Source organism: Mus caroli, chromosome 7, assembly GCF_900094665.2.
Source record: "Mus caroli chromosome 7, CAROLI_EIJ_v1.1, whole genome shotgun sequence".
Taxonomy (NCBI): Eukaryota; Metazoa; Chordata; class Mammalia; order Rodentia; family Muridae; genus Mus; species Mus caroli.
The window spans coordinates 84,861,680-84,882,693 of NC_034576.1; the positions used below are offsets into that span (position 1 = coordinate 84,861,680).

Below are 21,014 nucleotides of genomic sequence, written 5' to 3' on the forward strand. Positions count from 1 at the left end.
AGAGAGACAGAGAGAGACAAGGACAGAGACAGAGACAGAGACAGAGACAGAGTCAGAGTCAGAGTCAGAGTCAGAGAATGAGAGTCAGCTGTGGTGAAGTTATAGATGCTCAAAACATCTATAGATCAAAACATGAGGTATCTCACCTCCAGTGAGATACCTCATGTCTACAGCTCCTAAAGACTCCAGCTGCCAGTGATGTACTTCTTCTAGCAAGGCTGTATCTCTTACAAGTTCCACAATACCCCTAACAGTACCACCAACTGGGGACCAAGTGTTCAAACATAGGAGCCCACGGGGGACATTTCTCATTTAAACTACTGCATTTAGCTCCTTGGCTCCCCGTAGGCTCATGGCAAGTTCATGATGCTAAATACATTTAATATAATTTCAAAAGTTCCAACAGTCTTATAATCTCAACACTGTTCCAAGGTCCAAAGTCTCTTATGAGACCCAAAGCGATCTCTTAACTGACCTGATGCAAATGGCACAGAGTATAAATGTCTATTCTAAAAGAAAGGAGCAGAACAAGCCCCACATCCCGCAGGTAAATAACCAAACCCTGCAGCTCCACGTCCAGTATCTGAGGCTTCAGCTTTAAATGACTTAGACGGCTCCACCCCTCCAGTTTTGTTGCTTGTAAGCCCTCACTCTATCTGGTTTCACTTCCTGTTTGTAGCTTTCCTTGCCAAATGACTCAAGATCCTGGTGTGTTCAAGATCTTGGGATCACCACATCAACCCAGGATTCACCATAGCTTGCCATAATGGTTTCTTCATGGGAACTCTGTATTAGGAACTCGGTTGCTTTGATAAAACACCATGACCAACAGAAACTTAGAAAGAGTCATTTTGGCTTACAGTTCCAGGGGAACAGACCCTACAGTGGCTGAGAAGTCACAGCATGGTGGGAAGAGCAGGAAGCTGCCTGCTCCCTTTATCAGCAAGTGTGGGATGTGGGGAGATGTTACCATCCTGCCCACCTCCAGTGAGATACCTCATGTCTACAGCTCCTAAAGACTTCATCATATTTCCAGACAGGAGGAGTAGGAAAGTATGAAATTCCTGCAGGCAGAAGCAGACCCTGGGACAGGTGGCAGAGACCAGGAAGCTAAGAAGGTGTATCTTAGTAGGAAACAGAGCTTGATTTCCCAGACCCCTCAGGGAAGTCAGCTTGTAACTCCTTGTCCGCAGGTAGTGTAGCTTCTCAAGAGAAGAAAGTCTAGAGATAGAAGAAAAAGGCTGACCTAGAAACTAATGGTGGATCAGGTGAGGAGTTCACACAATGGCCAGGTCATTCAGATTCCCTCAGGATTCCCTAATTTCTGTCCTTCCCACGCTCCTATCTCCCCAGCCCATGCCTTTGACAACATCTTCCTTAAGCATATGGGTCAGGTACCAAGGGAGGACTTGAAGCCTGAGTGGGAAGAGTATGACTGAGGGAAGGTACCATCTGTACTTGCTCAGAGTAAAAAGAAGGGCTAATGGATGACCCAGTCCAGCAATCTGACACAGTAGTTCCTTTTATGTAGCTGTGTCCAGACATAGGGACAAGAGTAGAGGAGATTTATTCTGACTCATAGTCTGAGGGATGTCACTCCATCATGGTGGCAAGGGTGTGAGAAAACAGAGCAATTTCACACCACAGCAGCCAGGAAGCCAAGGAAAGGGGTTACAGGAATAGGGCCCAGGGAAAGATATAGCTTCCAAAGACCCCTGCCCAGTATCCTATGTTCTCTAGGTAGGTCCACCTTCTGCCTTTCAACATATCCCAATTATGCCTTTGTGTTATGAATCCATCAAGGGATTAATGCATTCTTCAGGTCAGACTCATCAGATTTTAGCCATCTCTGTAGATACCACGACGGACATTTGCTTGGTAATATCCTAGGTGGTTTTGAATCCGGTCAAGTTGACCATTAAGATCATTCCATGGGACATCTCTGAGGTACAGATAGCCTATGGGGGACACTTGTCCTCTATAATGTATTGCCATTCCCATTCACAGCACCCTAGCCGCCCACATGAGATGGGTTGGCATTCTGGAATTCTCAGAGTAGCAGACCTTCCATAAGAGGATGGGTGGCATTTTCCTTTCTAATGTCTCACCCCCAGCTAGCTCTTTGTAGGAACAGCCTGACTCTAGATGGAACCTGAAGAAATAAAGACTCTCTTCTGGCCCCTGTTTACAGGGTGAGGCATTCCTTGGAGGCTGGCTCAGGAATCAAAAGTGCCTAAAGGAAAATGAGACAGGAAGTTCTGTGGAGACATTAATACCTAAGAGTAGAGCCACTTAAAATTTCCCAGCAATGTCCCCAACTCCAGAGGCATCTTGCTCAAGGCCTTCCTCTGTTGCACACAGGGGGAGCTGAGGCTGATGCAGCTGCCAAGGCACAAACACAATAGTTCTTTGAATTCTCCATTTCTTCTTGAATATTCATGCAAGTTTTCCAATTGATTCTACGATGCTATAAGGCTAGGTTTAGAATGTGAATGATTTGAGACATCAGTCTAGTGGCTGAGAACATATGGGGCTTAAATCTTTCTACTCATGTGTCTCATTTGTAAAACAGGAATATAAAAACACCTACTTGTTACAGTTTGGATGTGAAGTGTCTCCCAGAGCTTCATGCCTGGGGTGCGTGCTGCCCAGCCCACGGTGCTATTTGGGTAGGTGCTAGAAACTTTGGAAAGTGGAGTCTATCTGGACACGGTAGGTCACTGAGGCGGTAACTTTGAAGATTATTTAGCAGGTCTCAGATCCTTTTTCCTTTCTCTGCTTTCTGGCCACCAAGATGTGAACTGCTCTCTGATTTACCATGTCTGCCCTGCCGCAATGAACCCACACACTTGAAATTGTGAGCCAAAAGAAATCTTTCTTCCTCTTAAGTATTTTATGTCAGGTCAAACCAATATGCCATCCAATAAGCTGTGCTGGAGGCTGAATTAGCAATATCTAATAAATGCCTAGGATAGATTCTGGTGCAGTGTCCTAGTTACTGTTTAATTGCTCTGAAGAGACTCCAAGGCCAAGGCAACTCTTACAAAGGAAAGCATTGAATTGTGGGCTGGCTTACAGTTTCAGAGGGTTAGCCTATTATCATCATGGTGGGTAACATGGCAGTACACAGGTAGACACGATGCTGGAGAAGCAGCTGAGAGTTCTACATCTGAATCCACAGGCGGCAGCAGGAGAGAGCCATGGGAGATCACTTGTGTTTTTGAAAACCTCAACCCCCCTTCCAGTGACACTGTTCCTTCAACATGGCCACCTCTTCTCATCCTCAAACAGTTTACCAACTGAGGACTAGGGATTCAACATGACCGTATGACACCATTCTCGTTCAAAGTACCACATGGTGTGTTCTGAAGTGTTAGCATGGCTGTTCCTCTCCTGATGCACTGGTGTAGACACACACACCACGGATCCTTCTCATCTGTCATATCCTGCTTTATAATCATCACCTGTCACCACACCATCAAAGCACAGGACACTTTCGAAATCATCTGAAGGCCAGTGAACATTTGGAGTCAGTTAGTGCCCACACTCACTGCTAAGGTCCCACAAGACTTCCTTGCTCTTCTTGGGTCTGTTCAGTTCTTATTCGGTAAACCATTATCCTAAATAATAGAGGTATGCAACATTTTGTTGTTGATTACATTGTTTGAGGCAACTCTTGAGCACAGTGCTGGCTCTGTCTCCCCAAGGACCAAGAGGCTGGGATGTGTATGTGAACAGCTAGAGAGCAGTCCCTTGTTAGGAGAGTTAACAGGTGCTGGTGCCAGGAGCTCAGGGAGAATGAATGAACATGTGTTAGACAAGGTGCTTTTACACGGAAAGGCATACAAAATAAGGCAGTGTGCCAAGTGGCTGTCAAAACATAACCAGAGGCTCATGGGAACCTAATCCTGCATAATCCCCATCAGAGTAATAGCCCAGGACCCATATGTGTATTATCTGTCCCACTTTCCAGAGCTAAACTAGGGTGAACAGAGAGACTCAGTTGTCTGCAGGTGAGCTAGTCATGGTCTAGCTCTGTCCTCCCTTCTTGGTTCCTCCTGAATCTCTTCCCATGCACCACCTGCTCATTTTCCATAGGGTTCCAGCTGCTTCTCTCTCTGGAGTGGAGAGACAGTCTTGACAAGGCCCTTTTCCTGGTCAGAGGAGGCCATCTGATCGGAGAAGGAGAGAATAGGAAAACACGTAGGGGGAACTCTTGGCAATGCCATAATAGAATCTGGAACATACCAGCCGTCAGTTCACTAGGCAAGAGAGCAACTTTGGATGCTAATGTTTCAGACTCCAGAGAGAAATAGGTACCTAGGAACCAGTTCCAGACCTGGCCTCTCTGATCATCATGAAAAGCTACTCCACGAGGAATTAAGATAACTCTAGGAACTACTGCTGTTGGGAAGGCTGGCTACACATACCACTTGGCAAAGTGGCATCACTCAAGGGAGCAATACGGGAGGCACAATGGTGCCTTAAATGGAACACCTGGCCCTTGACTCCTATTGCTGGGATGTAGCCAAGCCCCCATGTCTCTTCCATGACTTTTCTTCCCTTCAGAAGTGCTCAAGGCGCCCTCAACCCTCCTCCATTCATGACTGAGACACCTCTCTTCCAAACCTCTAGGCCCCGGGGCTGTAGCTTTATTTATTTCCTGACAGGTCTGGACTTCTGTAGGACGCAAACCTGTTTCCTACCAGGGGCTCTAGGTATCAGGTTTAGGTGTCCCTGCTGGGTCATCCATGGACCCCAAATATACCAAGACCGCAGGGGCTGTTTGAATGGTTGATGGTCAAGCTCCTAAGGCTACCAGTAGGAGTGGGTAGACTCTGGGCAGCCTCTGCAGGGTATTACTTAGCAGCCGAGGTCCCTGGGGTCTGGCGGTGGCGCTGGGAGGGGGTGGCATCCTTGCACTGGTCTGGCTGGCCTGGCTGGCCCGCGGCGCAGCGGACGCCTCCCCAGAGCGCGCTGCCGCCGGCGGCAGCCGGAGCTCCTGGCACCAGGCCTGGCTGCAGGCCCAGGGCGAGGAGTGGCTTCCAGGAAGCGGGCGGAGAAGCGTTCCAGCGGAGTCTCGCCGTGGCCGCGGCGGCCCCGAGCGCTCCGAGCCGCCCGGCTGCGGCTCGGTGGCCGGCTTGTCCCCGCGTTCCCAGCGCCCCTGGGTTAGGGCAGAGGACGCAGGGCGGGAGGGACGGACGGTACCCTAGACGCGGCGCGCACTTGCGGGACGGGCTGCGCAGGTGGCGGCGCGCGCCCTCCGCCCCTGGGTCGGGGCCAGCACTGCGCTCTGCGCGCCCGGAGGGGCGGGACAGGCGGGGCGGCCGCGTCCCAGCCCCATTTAACTTTGGCGGCGGCGTGAGCTGGAGGCCGGCGTCGGGGACCGTCGGGATCCCGCTCTCTGCACGAGGTGTCGCCGAGTCGGCGCTGCTCGCCACTGTCTCGCAGCGCGCATCCCTCGTTGCACCGACAGACGCTGCTGCGACTCCGGATTGGAAACACCCGCGGGGGATCCAGGGACCGATCTCTCCGAGGATGGTAAGGTGGAGCAAGTTGATGGGAACGCTACTGGCAAGTAGGGTCTTGGCTGAGCACTGCCCTATGGGGCTTAGACAGCTCCAGGCAGGCGCGCTACAGGATCCAGGAACGTTGGACAGAACCTTTCCTGGTCCTCTGCGAGCGAGGGGTGCTCTGGACGATGGGGGATACCCTGCGGGGTCAGCGGACTACGGACCGATCGTAGCTTGCAGTGTTCGAAGGTCCGGAGGTTTGGCTAGTGAGTGAGGTTCGCACGCTTGAAGCTCAGAGAAACGAGAGGAGACGCACGCCAGGGAAAGGAGGCGTGAGGGTGGCGGGCGCTGAAGTGTGCGAGCCAGCGGAGAGGGGCGCGTGGTCCTGGGGCCCAGCCCTGGCCGCCTCCCTTCGTCCCAGAGTCGCCGCCTCAGGTCGGAAACAGCAGCACATTTGCGGATCGCATTAAGCCAGGCCTTAATGCTTTCTCCAGATGGAGAGAAGCCACCGACCCGCCCCCGGACACCGACACCGCCAAGGCGCCCGCGAGGCGAAGCGGGAGTCGAGTGTGACCTCGGCTTTTCCAGTCTCCACTCAAACTGAGTTCCCTGTAAACTGACAGGAAAACACATTGGGGAAAACGGTCCTCGTCGCCCTCCTGGGCTTAGTTCTTCCTCACCTTTAAGAGATTACACTCGGCAAGACTGTGGCCCCCAGAATTCTCTTAAAGGCAGGTCTGGAAGCAGAAGGCATTCTATCATCTAGTGAGAAATTCCTCTAACTATCCGATCTGCGTTCCTATCCTAGACTCTGTTTAGCTGTGTGCCCTTAGGCAGGGTTCTTCCCTCTCTGGTCTAGTTTAATTGGCTTCAGACTCATTTTTGCCTCAAGGAATTAAAGCTGGCAGGTGCCCTAATTCTTGGCTTTAGGCTGTTCCTCCCCACAACCCCCAAGCCTCCCCACCCCCCATGCCAAAAGCTACACTCTGGTGCTGACAAACAGGCTAGGAGGTGTCCGGGGCAGGGTTGTCCCTACTGCTGGAGCACTGGAGGGATGGATGAATTGCTGACTGGAGGCAGTCTCCGTTCCCCTTCTTGATCTTGGGGGACTCATCCTAAAGGGAGCCCCGTATTGCCTTCATTCTGCAGCAGACAATCCCATCCTGGGCCAACACAAACGTTTCCAAGACACTGCTTGGGCTTCAAAGTCCCTGCCTTCCAATTGGTTCCTTAGCTTACAGATTCTGCCTCTGGAGCCAGAGCTAGTTGCAAACGAGGCATTTTCTCTTTGTCTTTTCTTTCGTAGGCTGTGAGGGAGACTCCTATGATATTGGACCCCATGGCTTCCTGGACAGGATCCTGGTGGCTGCTGACACGAATGATCTTTACAGTCTCTGGTCTTCTGCAGGTAATAGAATGGGCCACCGAGAATGCTGGGTATGCCTGTCTTTGCATAGGAATAGTATTCTAGTCCATGTAAGATATAGGATCAGTGTTAATGCTGCACTAGAGAATCTTATACAGATGGTATTGTGGTTGGCTTCTCTGTAAGGAAAGCTCAAAGATCTGGGGTCCTTTCTGGATCTAGAGCAGGAACTTGATACCATGTGGGCCCATTCACTACTGGTGACTTGGGGGCTTGGGTGGACCCTGTCTTTCCCGACTAGAGTGGCTGTTCAAGAGAAGCTATATGTTAGAATGCAGGAAGAGTCTCATTCCCACACTAGCTTAGCCACTAAATAACTATTCTGGATTCACTGTTAACACATCCCGCTATTGTGTGGATCTCTCTCTAGAGAAGTGTCCTGTCCTAATGGGGTGACCCTTTAATACTTTTCCTCATGTTGTGGAGACCCCCAACCATAAAATTATTTCATTGCTATGTCATAACTAAGCTTACTACTGCTATGAATCATGATGTAAATACCTGTGTTTTCTGATGGCCTTAGGAGACCCATGTGACCCAAAGGGGTCACAGCCCATAGATTGGGAACCATTTCTCTAGGCTCTTGTCTTTCCCACCCAACCTGAGAAGCTGAGCTCATGGATTGCACTCTTACTTGTCTACTGCTCAAAGCTAAGGGAGTTTGCTGTGTTTGCCGAGGGAAAAATGGGGAGTGGTACAGAGGGCAACAAGGTGGACCCTCGATTTCCCTCCACTAAGAACAGGCCCTGCCTGACTTCACTTTGCCACTGCTAAATGGAAATGCAAGTCCTGGATTGCTGGGCCTTCTTGTATTTCAAGATAGCTGGGGCGTCCAGATTTCTTCCACAACCCTTTGGTTTATAACAAAGTGAGATCCAGACAAATATGTTTGCGGTTGGATTCAGCCAAGAAGTGTGTGGGCCCCCAACCTAAAAATGCAGGGAACATTTCAGTTAATACCGTGTCCTGAGGGTGGCTGCTAATCCCGTGCAATGTCTTATGTGACTTAGAACAAGACAACACTTCCCTGAGGATTTCACTTCTGGCTGTGGTCTGTGCACCCTCACGATCTTAGCAGACAGCCTAGTACTTAAAGGCTTAAGTCGGTTAAACAAGCATGCAGGCATGGATGAAAATCTATACTCTGGGTAAATGAAGCGGGGGTGTGTGCTCCTCTTGCTGTAGTCTCTTGGATTTACTGCCTTTAAGCCTTTTTCAGTACCCCATCAATTCTGTGGCTCACACACAACTGATTAGTGAGGGACATCATCCCCTTTATCCCGTTTTACAGTGTTCCTCTGTGGCCATATTTTAATGGTTATGTTTTGTTAGAAGAAAGGCTAAGAGGATGGAGAGAAAGAAGTTTAGTGGTTTAAAACATCTGCTGCCCGCCCGTGGGGGTAACAGCCAGCTCCCGAGGATCTGACGCCCTCTTCTGGTTTCCATGGTCAACTGCAGTTATGTGCATACACCCACCCTATAGACACATACAGAAATACTCATAATTTAAAATAAAATATGTCTTCTAAAAAGTTATGGTTGAGGGTGTGGTTTAGGGTTTCTCGGGAGAGCACAGTGCAGTGTTGTGAAAGCAGATGACTTGTTTGTCCATTTCATCAAAGGATCTGAAGTAGGACACACGAAAGGTCCTTTCTAGTCAGGTGGGACGGAGCCCCTAAGGCAGAGTATTTCCCATTGCCCTGTCCCCTCTGTACCACCTTTGTGTGGTTTAGGTATGTCCCGAGGGGGCATTTGCCCGGGTTGAATCATTCAGCGACCTCTTTGGATTTTTCCATATCTGTGCGCCTGTGGCGGTATGGTTTCCATGTGTTAGGATAATGGTCTCAGTCATCCGTGCCACCCACTGCTGGGATAGCAGGAGCACACCGTGTGTATGTCTGGGTGGCACATCTGTGCATGACATCTATTTCCACACTTGTAGAGAGGGACTCAGAATAGTGCCCACTCCGTAACATTGTTTGCAAGAGGAAATGCACTGTGAAGTGATAAAAGGTGAAGCAAAACAAGGATGTGGGCAATGAATGTCAACTCTATTGTTGCGGGAGTTGAGGTTAGCATTGTACCTGCATATTCTGCTATGGAGCTGTAGGGGGCGCTCAAGAGACATGAGCTGAGGAGAGAAGATACACCTCTTCTAGGTAAGGGCTATCTTCTCAAAGCAGGCTCTTGCAGAAGTGGACAGGACTGTATTTTCTGGTATTTTCCCCCAGGCTCATTTGAGCATTGTAAATTTTCCATCAGTCTTATGATTTTAATGTTGGGATTGTTCTCAAGGTCTCCCTCAGTCTTGTTCCCCTTGCCTCCAGATGGGCTACAAGGTACTTAGTTGGTGGAAGACATTTAGATGTGTGAAGCAGAGCTGTAAGAAGTCTGGGACATCCTATTTAACTATTTAAAATGAGATTCTTATTATTAAATCTCGGAAAGTGTAAACTCTTGTGATTTCTGATTACAAGTTGTTGTGACAGGCTCAGGGTTTGACCTGGTGAAGCTGAAGGCTCCTCCCACCCAGGCGTAGGAAAGGTCTCTCTCCTTGCCTACTGGGCCCTGGCAGCTTGCTGTTTGTTGCTTTGGATCTTTTTTTAGGACCTGATGTTCCTAGTGAAGACAGCAGTTGCTCCCCTGCCCTGCCAAGCTTCTATTGTTTTGACCACTGTGGTATTGACAGAGCCACTGCATCTAAGGAACAGAAGCCTCTGGAAAGTGTGGAAGGCTGAATAATGGCTCCCACATATGTCCACATCCTAATCCCTAGAAGACATCCTTGCTCTTTATGTGACAAAAGAGACTTTGGCATGTGAGTGTGGATGCTGGGGTTGGAGAGGTTAGCCCAGTACTTCTTGTAGTGGGTGGGGCTCAGGATGAAGTAGAGGCAGAGGAAGTAGAAGAGGTCGCTAAGGGATGCTGGAAAACTCTAGAAGGTGGGAGGCAAGGAGTGATTTCTCCCATGCAGTCTTCACAGGTATAACTGGCCCTGGTGAACCTGGATTTCAGTTCACAAAACTCATTTAAGATTTCTAATTAATAAAACTATATAAACATAGTTATGTGTATATACACATATATGTTTTATTTTGATTCTCTCTCTCGATCTGCCTGTCATCCCCCTCTCTCTGTAAGTTTTGTGTGTGTGCATGTGTGTACATGTTCGTGTGTGTGTGTGCACTGTGTGTATGTGTTTATGTGTGTATGTGTTTATATAGGGGTGTGTGTGTGTGTGTGTGTGTGTGTGTGTGTGTGCATCCTGGAGTTTGACATTGTTTGACACTGGGTATCTTCCACTATCCTTCTTCTTTTGTGACAGAGACAGAGTCTTTTACTGAACTCAGAGCTCTCTGATTGGCCAACTGTGTGGCCAGTAAGCTCCAAATGTCTGCATTTCTTCCACAGCACTAGGGTTATGGACATGAACAGTTGCACCTGCCCTACTGCCCATGGTGTGTGGTGAGCATCTATGTAACTCACATCCTTGCTTACTGTTTGGCCATTTCCCTAGAGTCGTTCTTCCTTAGGCTCATGTGCTTCACTGAACATTTAATTTTCTTTCTGCCTTTCCTCCGCTCCATTTTGTTTTGGTTCTAAGTAGTTTTCCCATTACTCCAGGTTTCGTGTCATGAATGTACTTTCTGTGTGATTTTTGAATAAATATTCCAAGCTGTGTTGATGGAGTCTGAGCAGAAAAGACACACACTCATTCTGAATGCAAATTATGGTGTGTGTGCCTGTGTGTGTGTGTGTCCGTCCAGAGGTTGTATCTTTAACGACTTTACACCTTATTTTCTGAGACAGAGTCTCCCACTGTATCTGGAGTTTGCTGATTGGGTAGACAGGCTGACCAGGGCCCCTCCTGTCTCTACGCCCCTAGGAATGGGGTTATAAGCACACACTGCTGGGAGCAGCTTCCTTCATGGTGCTAAGGATCTGAAGGCAGATCATGATTGTGCAGGACGCACTTCACTCAGTGAGCTGTCTCCTCAGACCCAGATATTCCTACTCTTTCTCTCTCTTCCTGGCTCACTATGGACTAGCCACAGATCCCGGGATATTCAAATGTCCCTCCTGCCGTCTTTGCCCTATACCCTCTTTGTCAGAGTTGCCAGCTCAGAAATGCCCCTCAACTCTGTTTCCTCCTCTGGGTTTCCAGACTTTGAAACCAGGCAGGAAGCATTAGGAGGAGGTAAAGATGAACGGGGTCAGTCTGTGCCTGCCTTGGGGAGGAGCCTGAAGAACATTCTAAGAACTCTGTAGGCAGCACAGGGTCTCTGGAGACTCGATCAGGTGGCAGGAAGCATCGTCAGGACTGTGCACTCCTGGGAGCTCACTGGAGCAGCTGTTGCTTGGGAGGCTGCTGGCACTAGCCCCACCTGGAAATGGCGAGTCTTGGATTGCAGAGGTAGTGAGAGGCTAATTGTGAACAAGATTCGATGACTGCAGGGGCCCTTAAGAACACACTTAGACGGGGACAGAGCTTGGTAAGAGTTCAGGTGGAAATGAGAAAAAATAAGAAAAACTGTAAAATTCCTTTAGGTTTTGAATTAGGCTTAGGGTAAGAAGTCAACAGTTTCACCTTGATCCTGGGACATGTTTGGGTCATTTCGAAGGACTAGGTTTGAGGGGCTTTGGGGGATCAAAGAAAGTTGAGACACTGAAGAGGGATGTGCTTAGCTTTTGGGAGATTAAATGGAATGACAAGATTTTCTCCAGCATATCTGAGTCTACACAGGCTGCTTCTGAGAGAAAGCAAGAGATTAGCAATACAAGGGGAAGAAGTGAGCCACAATGACATGTAACTGTTTCATAAGAGCAGCATTCTCACACTGCATCGCTAATGATCTGCGAGCCCAAGCCGAGCATCCTGGAGGCCACATTTCAGGGTTTACGATTGTGATCCCTCTTGCTTTATTTTTACAAAGATGCTAATTTCCATAAATAGCATGGAAGCATAAAGCAATTTCCTCTCCAAGTATTTTATGCAATTACTTCCTGGAATTTGTCAGTGCTGAAGAGCCCCAGCCAATATATGCTATAAATTATTGTGGCCAAATTCGCAGAAACCCATTGCTCTCCAAGCAGCCATTTAGACACTTAAGAGAATTCTCCTCTGAAAGCACTTTTAGAATTAGGAAGCCTAGCTATCGTAACAATAAAAGTAATTGACAATGTAGTGAAGTCCTCTCTTTTGAATTTACCTTCCTGTGTCTCTGAGTTAAAACCAACAGTGGCAGAACTCAGGATGGAAGCGTGAGAAGCCCAGGAAAGGGCAAAGGTTTAGCTGAACAGTATCATCCCAAATTCTTCCAACCTCTTAGACATCCCTGTACACAGTTCTGACCTTGGAATATTAGCATGCATGTTTATTTAAAGAACTAATGGCATGGCTTAGTTGGCAAACTGTTTGATATCCACAGCAAGCATGAGGATCTGAGTGCAACCATTAGAACCCACATAAACTTGTCAGACATGATGGCACATGCCTGTGATCCCAGTACTGGGTGTGTGTGGGGGGTGGTGGGCAGATCTCTTGGGGGTGGGGCCTGCTGCCAGCCTAGACTATTTGGCCAGTCCTAGGTCAATGATAGACTCTTTTTAAAAAAGTAGGTGTGTGAACAATACCTGAGTAACAATACTCCAGGTTGGCCACTGGCTTCCACACGTGTTCATTCACACACACACATAAACACACACACACGCGCACACACACACACACACACACACACACACGCGCATGCACTCATGCACACACATACACATACTTTTAAACACATGAAAAGAGGACATAATACTCACTTTGATAGTTTAAATAATATTAAGCAATGTGAGGAGTATTTGACTCTAATAATATTTATTGTATTTATAACATTGCATCATTTGAATGTATCAGTCTTCAATAATTAGTTTTTCGATGCTGAGCATTAATTAGACAATCTCTCAGGTTCTCTTTCCTATTACAAAGGTCTTCTGTAACTACTCCTGGGGACCCATCTTTGTGTATATTTGTGATTACTTGATTGAAAAATGTTCTTGGTTGGACATCATTTTGGGGTCAAGTCTATGTTAAAATTTAAGGGTTTTGATTTATATTATCAAATTACCTCCCTAAAAGTATCCAGACTGGCCTTGAATTTTCTGTATAGTGCAGACTGGTCTTGAACATGTATCCATCCTCTTTCTCCAGCTTCCCAAGTGCTGGGATTACAGGCATGAGTCACTATGCTTGGCTTAGTGAGATATAGACTTCTAGACCACTAATATTACTGCTTTTATGTATTTTATCCCTAATGCATTAGTGATAAAGGACCAGGGAGATGGCTCAATGGATAAATGGCATAAGAACTGAGTTCAGGTTCCCAGCTCACACATGTAAGGATGAGCACGGAGATGCACATCTGTAATCTCAGCACTGAGGAGGGTGAGTAGAGACACAAAGATCCCTGAAAGTCGCTGGTTAGCTAGTCTTGCCTATTTGGTGAAGAGTGACTGAGGAAGACAATAATATTGAGCCCTGGTTCACACACACACACACACACACACACACACACACACACACACACACACACAGAGAGAGAGAGAGAGAGAGAGAGAGAGAGAGAGAGAGAGAGAGAGAGAGAGAGAGAGAGAGAGAGAGAGAGAGAGAGAGAGAGAGAGAGAGAAAGAGAGAGAGAGAGAAAGAGAGATTTATATACAGCATACTCACAAGACATTAGAAGTAGAAAAATTTAATTCCCACATTCTCTTTTTCTATTTCTTGTCAACTTGTAAGTATTCTTAATGAATGAAGAACATTAACCCTTTGTTACTGACACATTGCAAATAATTTCCCAATTATTTGTGATTTGTATTATATTTTTATATGTGGATTTGATGTATCAGCATTGAAACTTTTTAAGTAGTCTGCTCCAAGAATCTCTTTTGTTCTATCTGTCTTTGTATCATATTTAGAAATAATATCCTATTGAGAGGAAATACACGCACACCTAAGCTGTCTTCTGGTCTTATTTTCTTTTTAAATATGGAAATATTTCAGAATTTGTGCAACCCATTTAATCTCTCAGCTTCCTTCTGTGCTAATATATACTTAGAAAGTGGTGGCTCCTTTGTAGCATGCTTAGTCTACTGTGGCAAGGGAGTCCCTTCCTTCTTGTAGATTTGATAAATCCAGGTATTTCAGGTATTTGGTGAAATTGGACACCCAGAGTGGTTTTTGGAAGAAGGCCTCCAGAGAGGCCCCAGACTGAAGGCAAAAAATGACAAGGTTCATGAACCAGGAGGGGAGACCTTGGAGTGGTTTCTTTTGGCTAAGGGCACAGTATGGCCTGCCACAGAGGGATACTGCTGGAAGCTAGGAATGGGTGCAAGAAAGAGGGAGAGTCGCCTTTTTATAATAGGTTGGCTTAGGGACTGCTTTTAGGCCATCTTTGCTGAAAGTGAGGAGAAAATGTAAATGGAGAGAAAAGAAATTCGACTGAAAAGAGGAGAGGCATGTACTGACTCGTGTTCCATTGTCAGAGGCTTTGGTTCAGGGTCAGATGGCTCTGTTGCTCCAAGCCTGAGGTGAAGCAGAATATCCACTGTGGTGGGAACAGGTGGTGACCAGGAAACTGGGTGGGGTGGGATAAACAAGGTATGTGCTTCCAGGACATGTCCCCACCTTCCAGTGACCTACATCCTTCCATTAGGCTCCACTTCCTAGAAATTCACTAACCCCCATGATGGTACCAAATTACAGATCTATTGATGTATTAACCCGCTGTTGCACTCAGAGACCCCATGATCCAATCGCCTTTAGTAAGCCCCACCACCACTGTGTGGCAAACAAAAACTCCAGCACATGAGCCTTAGGGGCTGTGTCATACACAAATCACAATGCTGTTCTTTGACTACGTTTTTCTTTTGTTTCTTTCTGTTTTTAAACATCTGTGCATATTGATTTTGCCAGTGTTCTGTTCTGATAGCTAAGGATGATGATCATCATCTTCCTCTTCCTCTTCCTCCTCCTGCCCTCCCGTTCCTCCTTCTCCTCCTCCTGCTTTTCCTCCCCCTCCTCCTGCTTTTGCTCCTCCTTCTCCTGTTTTTGCTCCTCCTTCTGCTCCTCCCTCTTGTTCTCCTGCTCCTCCCTTTCCTTATGGAGCTTTTCCTCTTAGTACTAGGATGCTAACCAGAGAATGTTCACTTCTTGATAACCGGAACACAGGCAGGTCTATCAGGCTTGTGCAAATGCAGTTTCTGCGGATGTCACATAACTGGCAGGAAAGGTGGGACGAGGGAAGTGCCCTGACCTGCTGTCCTAGCTTGCTTTATGTTACTGTGATGAAACACTGACAAAAGCAACTTGGGTGTGGAAGCTTTCGCTTCGTTTTCCACTTCTAGGTAACAGTAGCTCATTAGTGAGGGAGACCAGAGCAGGAGGAACTCAAGGCAGGAACCTAGAAGCCAGACCTGAAGCAGAGACCACAGAGGAACACAGACTACTGGCTGGCTCTGTTACCTTTCTTGTATAACACAGGGCCCACCTGAGCAGGGATGGTGCCTCCCAACAGTAGGGTGGCTCCTACCTCAATTAGCAGTCAAGAAACTGGCTCAGAGATATGGCCACAGGCCAACTGGATATAGATGATTCTTCAATTGAGGGCCCCTCTTCCCAGGTGTGTCAAGCTACAACTGAATTGAGGACACCTTCCTTGAGCTCAGAGCTAGTCATGTGATCTAGCTCAATTCAGCATCCTCCTCTCTGAGAGACTGTGCAGGAGGCAAAGGGCAGAAGTATGTATTAGACTATTTCTGGAGTTAGTCTAATATCGTTCTGTGGCAGGGTGGGATTTTCTCTGAGCTCTAGGGAGCATTGTTTTTGTTTTGAGACAGGTTTTCTCTGTGTAGCTCTGGCTGGCTGTGAACTCACTCTATAAACCAGGCTGGCCTCAAACTCACAAAGATCCACCTGCCTCTGCCTCCCAAGTGATGGGATTAAAGGTTTCTGCCACCACTGCCCAGCTAGGGAGCATCATTTAATGACTACATTTTCAAGAGTCTCAGAAATCACTTCTGGGTTTGGAAAGAGTAGACAACAGCTATAGGTAGGGCTCACTTTGTGATCCACCTTAGCTTTAGTTCCTGAGACAGATTGCCATACAAGAATGTGGGAGCTTTGATTCTTTCTCCTGTCTCACATGTGAGCCCAGTGCTGATCTTAAACCAATGTGCTGTTCACTTAGACTGTTCACTATCACCCAGGGCAAGGCAATGCCTGTGACCTCAAGACTAAATAAATAATTTCTCGTATTACTTGAAGTGTTTCAGAAAAAAAGACTAGCGTTTTTATAAAATTTACCATGATATTTACTGTTCTTTTCAATTCTATTTGATTCCAGTCCAAATGATTTCATGAAAAAAATTGGTTAAGCTCTGACCAGTTAATCAAGGCCTGCACTTGGACTCTGTCGTCATTGTGTTAATTGATGCTGTTCTGTGTTTACACATGTGTGTGCCATGATCAACAGCTGGTAAGGGGATTCTAGGACAGCTCCTGATTTTGACAGGCCACTACTTGGTTGTAAGAGAACCACCTGTCACTAGCAGTGACTAGGGTTCGGGTTCGGGTTCCGGTTAGGGTTAGGGTATGTGAAGCTGGAATTCCCAGCCTGCCTGCTCAGCAGAGTTCTTCAAGGTTTAGATAACCACACCCCCTTTGTTGCTGTTTTAAACTCAGAATCATACTAAGAGGTTTTAAAACATTTCTTGTGTTCCTGGCATTAGTTGTGCTTGGCCACGGGGTATTGTGGGTTTAATGTTTGGGTGGATTTGGTTTGAAAATATTTTATTGGAAATTGCTAAGTGTGAATCCATAAGAGCTGTTAGTTCACACGGCAGCTTTCAGGTTTTTACTAACATCATAAAATGAGCAGGGGCACAGGCCTCATCAGTTTCTCTCATTTTTAGTCAGCTTTAAGATCAGAGAAACAAAAACAAAACAAACAAAAACCAAACAAACAAAGGAGCAGAGAGACAACCAATTCCTCAGAAGTTTGAAAGTATTTGCCAGTGAATTAAAAGAAGCACCGAATGTTTCTGGAAAGTATTTCTTTGACGACTGCTTTAATAATAATAATAATAATAAATAATATACTAGTAACAACAACAATAATTTATCAACCATCAATAATTATCAATATTAGTAGCAAATATAATTGATATTAAATTAAATTAATTAATATAAAATGATAATAATAATAATATTATTATTAGCTCTCTATGTGTGTATGCATGTCCCTGCAGGTCCTCACAGGGGCCAGATGGCAGTGTCAGATCCCCAGGATCTGGAGTTACAGTCAAGTTATGGTTCTCTCAACCTGGGTGCTGGGAACTGATCCTCTGAAAGAGCAGCGACACTCTTAACCACAGAGCCATCTCTGCAGCCTTTTGATAGAGCAAACTATCTTTTCATAGTTATTAATTTACTTGGGATTTCTTGGGCCTCATAGATCAAGTTGGGCAATTTTTGTGTCCTATAGACTTTCATTGACCAGAAATTAAACAGCTGACAGGATAGAGGAAAGGAGAATATTTCCTAATTTTTTCAAAACAATAAGTTATCTTGCTATGGGTTTCTGATTTTTTTCCCTCTTTAGATAATATGATCTTCATGTTTTAATTTTTGGAATGTATGAAAAGGCTTAATTTCATTTGTACCCTGAAGGTATTTGGAAATTTAACATTTTTATAAATTATTGTATTGGACGATTAGTTAGTTACATTCCTCTGAATTAGAGAATGGATTTCTCCTCACTGCTTCTTCAGAGTGCCCTCCCTTCCCCTCCTCCCTCCCTCCCTCCCTCTGTCCCTCCCTTTCTCCCTCCTTCCTTCCCTCCTTCCTTCCCTCTGTGTTCTCTCACACTGAGGAGTGATCTGTCTTCTACTTCCTTGTCTCCTTGTTGGCTCCACCATTTGCTGGCCCCGGCTATTGTTATAAAGACAAAAGTCCGCTAAGAGGAATGGCAGGCCTAGCTGTTAGGAAAGACTGAATTCCATTTCTCCTGCTCATCTTGTCGTTGCAATGTTGTTCGTTGTTCCAGCATTTCTAGTAATTGACTATCAGACATCTTTATTCCGGAGAATCTCTTCTCATTACCAGATTGTCCATTAGTAGCTTGGGGAGCCTTATTATCATGTGTCGTGTGTAGCTTTTTCTCTATATGCCTTGGCTCAGGGAAGTGACCACGCTACCAGCCCCCTCCCAGCTTCCCTTGAATCTGAAGATAAATACACACACACACACACACACACACACACACACACACACAGTTGTTCATTTTCAACTTGTCTTCTTGGCACAATTGCTGGGCGTTACTATCTCCTGCCTGGAAAAGCGTGTCCTTATGTTTCTTATGTGCCTTTCCCACCTGCTTTGAACTTTATTGGCTCAGTCGCATCTAGCCCCTGCTAAATGCCCTGACTACCTGTCTTTAGGAGCGGCCTGTGTGTTATGAGATCTCACATGGCTGGTCAACTTCCTTCATCAGATGCATCACGAACCCGGCTCTTCCCTCGAGTCTCAGCTTGCCTCCAGGGACCTGGAAGTCCCGCCTATCTTTTCTGCTACGGACAGATCAAGAACCAAATGGGATACAGGATATCAGCATCAAAGCTGCCCATACAATCCTGCTCTTAGAGCTGTTGTGTGGTGTGGAAATCCAAACAGAATCGGCTGCCGTGGCCATCAGAGGACGGAGGATTTGGTTGTTTTGCATGTGTATGATGCTTATGTGTGTATGCTGGGTGTGTTTTGTGCATGTATTTGGTGTCTTGTGTTAGTTACAATGCACGTGTGGGTGTAAGAGGAGGACAACTTCCCACACAGTTTTCACCTTGTATCTTGTGTGAAGGAGGGTCGCTTTGCTGTTCCCTGTTTTCTGCCCGCAGAGCTTCTGGATATGTCCTTTCACTGCGCCTCCTACCTTGCTGTAGGGCCTTTGGAATTACAGACATGTGCACCTGGTTTTGGGTGAGCTCCGGGGGTTCAAATTAAGGGCCCCATGCCTTACCCACTTTCTCCTTCTTAGGGTGTGAAATTCTGAGGGCTGATGCGGCTCACAGAGAAGTGTATATGAAACTGTGTTATACAATGGATCTTCTGAAGCTGTAATTTATGAAAGAGAGACTAATACATGGTAGAATTAAGAAAACCCTATACCAGGGAAGGGAGGGGTGGCACAGTTACAAGCAGGCCTGGCTGATGCTCTAGTGGTTCTGGAAGGCAGAACCCTGGGTGACCTGAAAAGTAGCATCATCAGGATTTCCGCTGTGTGAGAGCATCGCCTGCAAATTCCTTCTTTCTTCTTGGAATCTCGCTTTTCTTTTCCTGGTCAATGGGTGACCCACTCATTTGCTGGGCCTGACAACAGAAGAAGGGGTGATGGAAAACGTCAGCCTGGGTGAGATTGGCCTGGGCTGTCCTGGAGGAAAGATGGCCTATTTGCTGACTACTGTTTGCTTACATTGAGAGAGATTGAGGCGTATGGGAAGGGCAGAGCAAAGTAAATTCAATACCCTGTGGACACTCAAGCCAAATTCCTTCCAGAGGAAACACTTCACATGGAGAAGGCAGAGGATCCTTCCCATGAAGGCCTGGTTAGGGGCTCAACAAAGTAACCTTCCCTCCAGCCGTGGCTCTGTCATGGTCACAGACCCTCTTGGACCCCGCTGTGCATGTGGGGGTCTGCACAAGTGGCAGCACTTCTCAGGCCAGGTTCTGTGGCCTTTGCCTCTGGTAACAGCCTGATGGCTTTGGGCTGACCCTGGAGCCTCCCTTCGTATTCCCGGCATGTGGCATACATCACCGTTCACAACCCTGGAGGCAAGCACTTGTGCTGAACGTTCTATAAACACTTTCTGGGCTGCATTAATAGCTTTTAGCAGCAGAGCCAGGAGAACATTTCCATGCCCTGAGCAGGGAAGGGAACCATGGAGTGGCTGGTGGCCACACTCTAGCAGGTTTGGTTCAGTCCTGTCAGGTAGAGGGGCAATTGTCCTTGGTGTTTCCCACTGTGCAACGGGCCTAAGATTGCTGATGTCTGATGGGTCCTTATCAAGATATTTAAAACCAAGGTACTTCAAAGATTCCTGAACACTTTTACAAAGAGGACAGCGAGCCCACGCTACACTGTGGGATGGATTCTCCTCGGCTATGTATTATGTAGTTCTACTGATAGACATAGTGAATAGAACTCAAGCTCTTTTGTGCACATGCAGTGTAGCACTGATAATGTGCTAAGACAACCACGAGTTCCTCCCCAGTACATCACTGGGAGTCCCTTGAGTGGAGCAGGCCAGGGAGGTGGCCCTCTTGGCCTCATTTATTGGGTTTTCTCTGTGTTGTCAGATGATCCTCTGTGATGTCCATCCCAGGACTCAGAAAATATATTGAGTAACCCTTGGCTCCCAAGAAAGTTCTTTAGCCAGCACCAGGGTGATGTCCTAGATAGCTTTAACAGGGTTTTTCCACTCTAGGAATAACCAAGGGAGGCTTGTCCTTCAAAAGACACATGGCACAGAGCACACAGGCACTTAAAAAAAGTGCCATGTGGAAGTACTCATTGTATTTAGACCTCTGTTTTGCTGTATAAGACTGGGATTAGCACGTAATTTTAAAGCTCAATTAGCAAACACATTGTTTGACGATCTCTGATTTAAAACTTGTGCCACACAGAAGAGCTAACGAGAGAATGAAAATCCAAGCTACAGGCCGTGAGCACATATTTAACACATCCTATAAAGGGAATCCTAGCACACCAAGGAAGCTAAACCTCCTTTGTGCAACCCCACCTCGTGGTCGAGGAGAATTCAGAGAAGAGTCCATGACTTCTAAAGCTAAGCACACAGGAGGATCCCACTGGCTCTGTTTCTGCCAACTCCAGTTTCGAATTCACTTCTTTTAAGATCGCCCGCTTCCTTGGCCATGTCAGAGATTGTCAACCAGTTTCTGTGAGAGCCATTGAACTCTCTCATTATGACACTACAGTGTAAGTCTGTTTTTTTTTTTTTTTTTTTTTTTTTTTTTTTTT

At 46.7% G+C, this 21,014-nt stretch overlaps 1 protein-coding gene across 2 annotated transcripts in view; it reads left to right on the plus strand.

Moving 5' to 3' along the window:
• Positions 1 to 5,146: 5,146 nt before the first annotated feature.
• Positions 5,147 to 21,014, plus strand: part of Adamtsl3 (ADAMTS like 3) — a 270,398-nt gene continuing 254,530 nt past the window's right edge. The window contains exons 1-2 of one of the 2 annotated variants that reach the window (XM_029480045.1): positions 5,147 to 5,541; positions 6,820 to 6,921. In XM_029480045.1, the coding sequence (XP_029335905.1) occupies positions 5,539 to 5,541; positions 6,820 to 6,921 (105 nt within the window). In that variant the 5' untranslated portion in view covers positions 5,147 to 5,538. The remainder of the gene's footprint in view (positions 5,542 to 6,819; positions 6,922 to 21,014) is intronic. The other variant, XM_021167800.2, reaches the window with a different exon arrangement.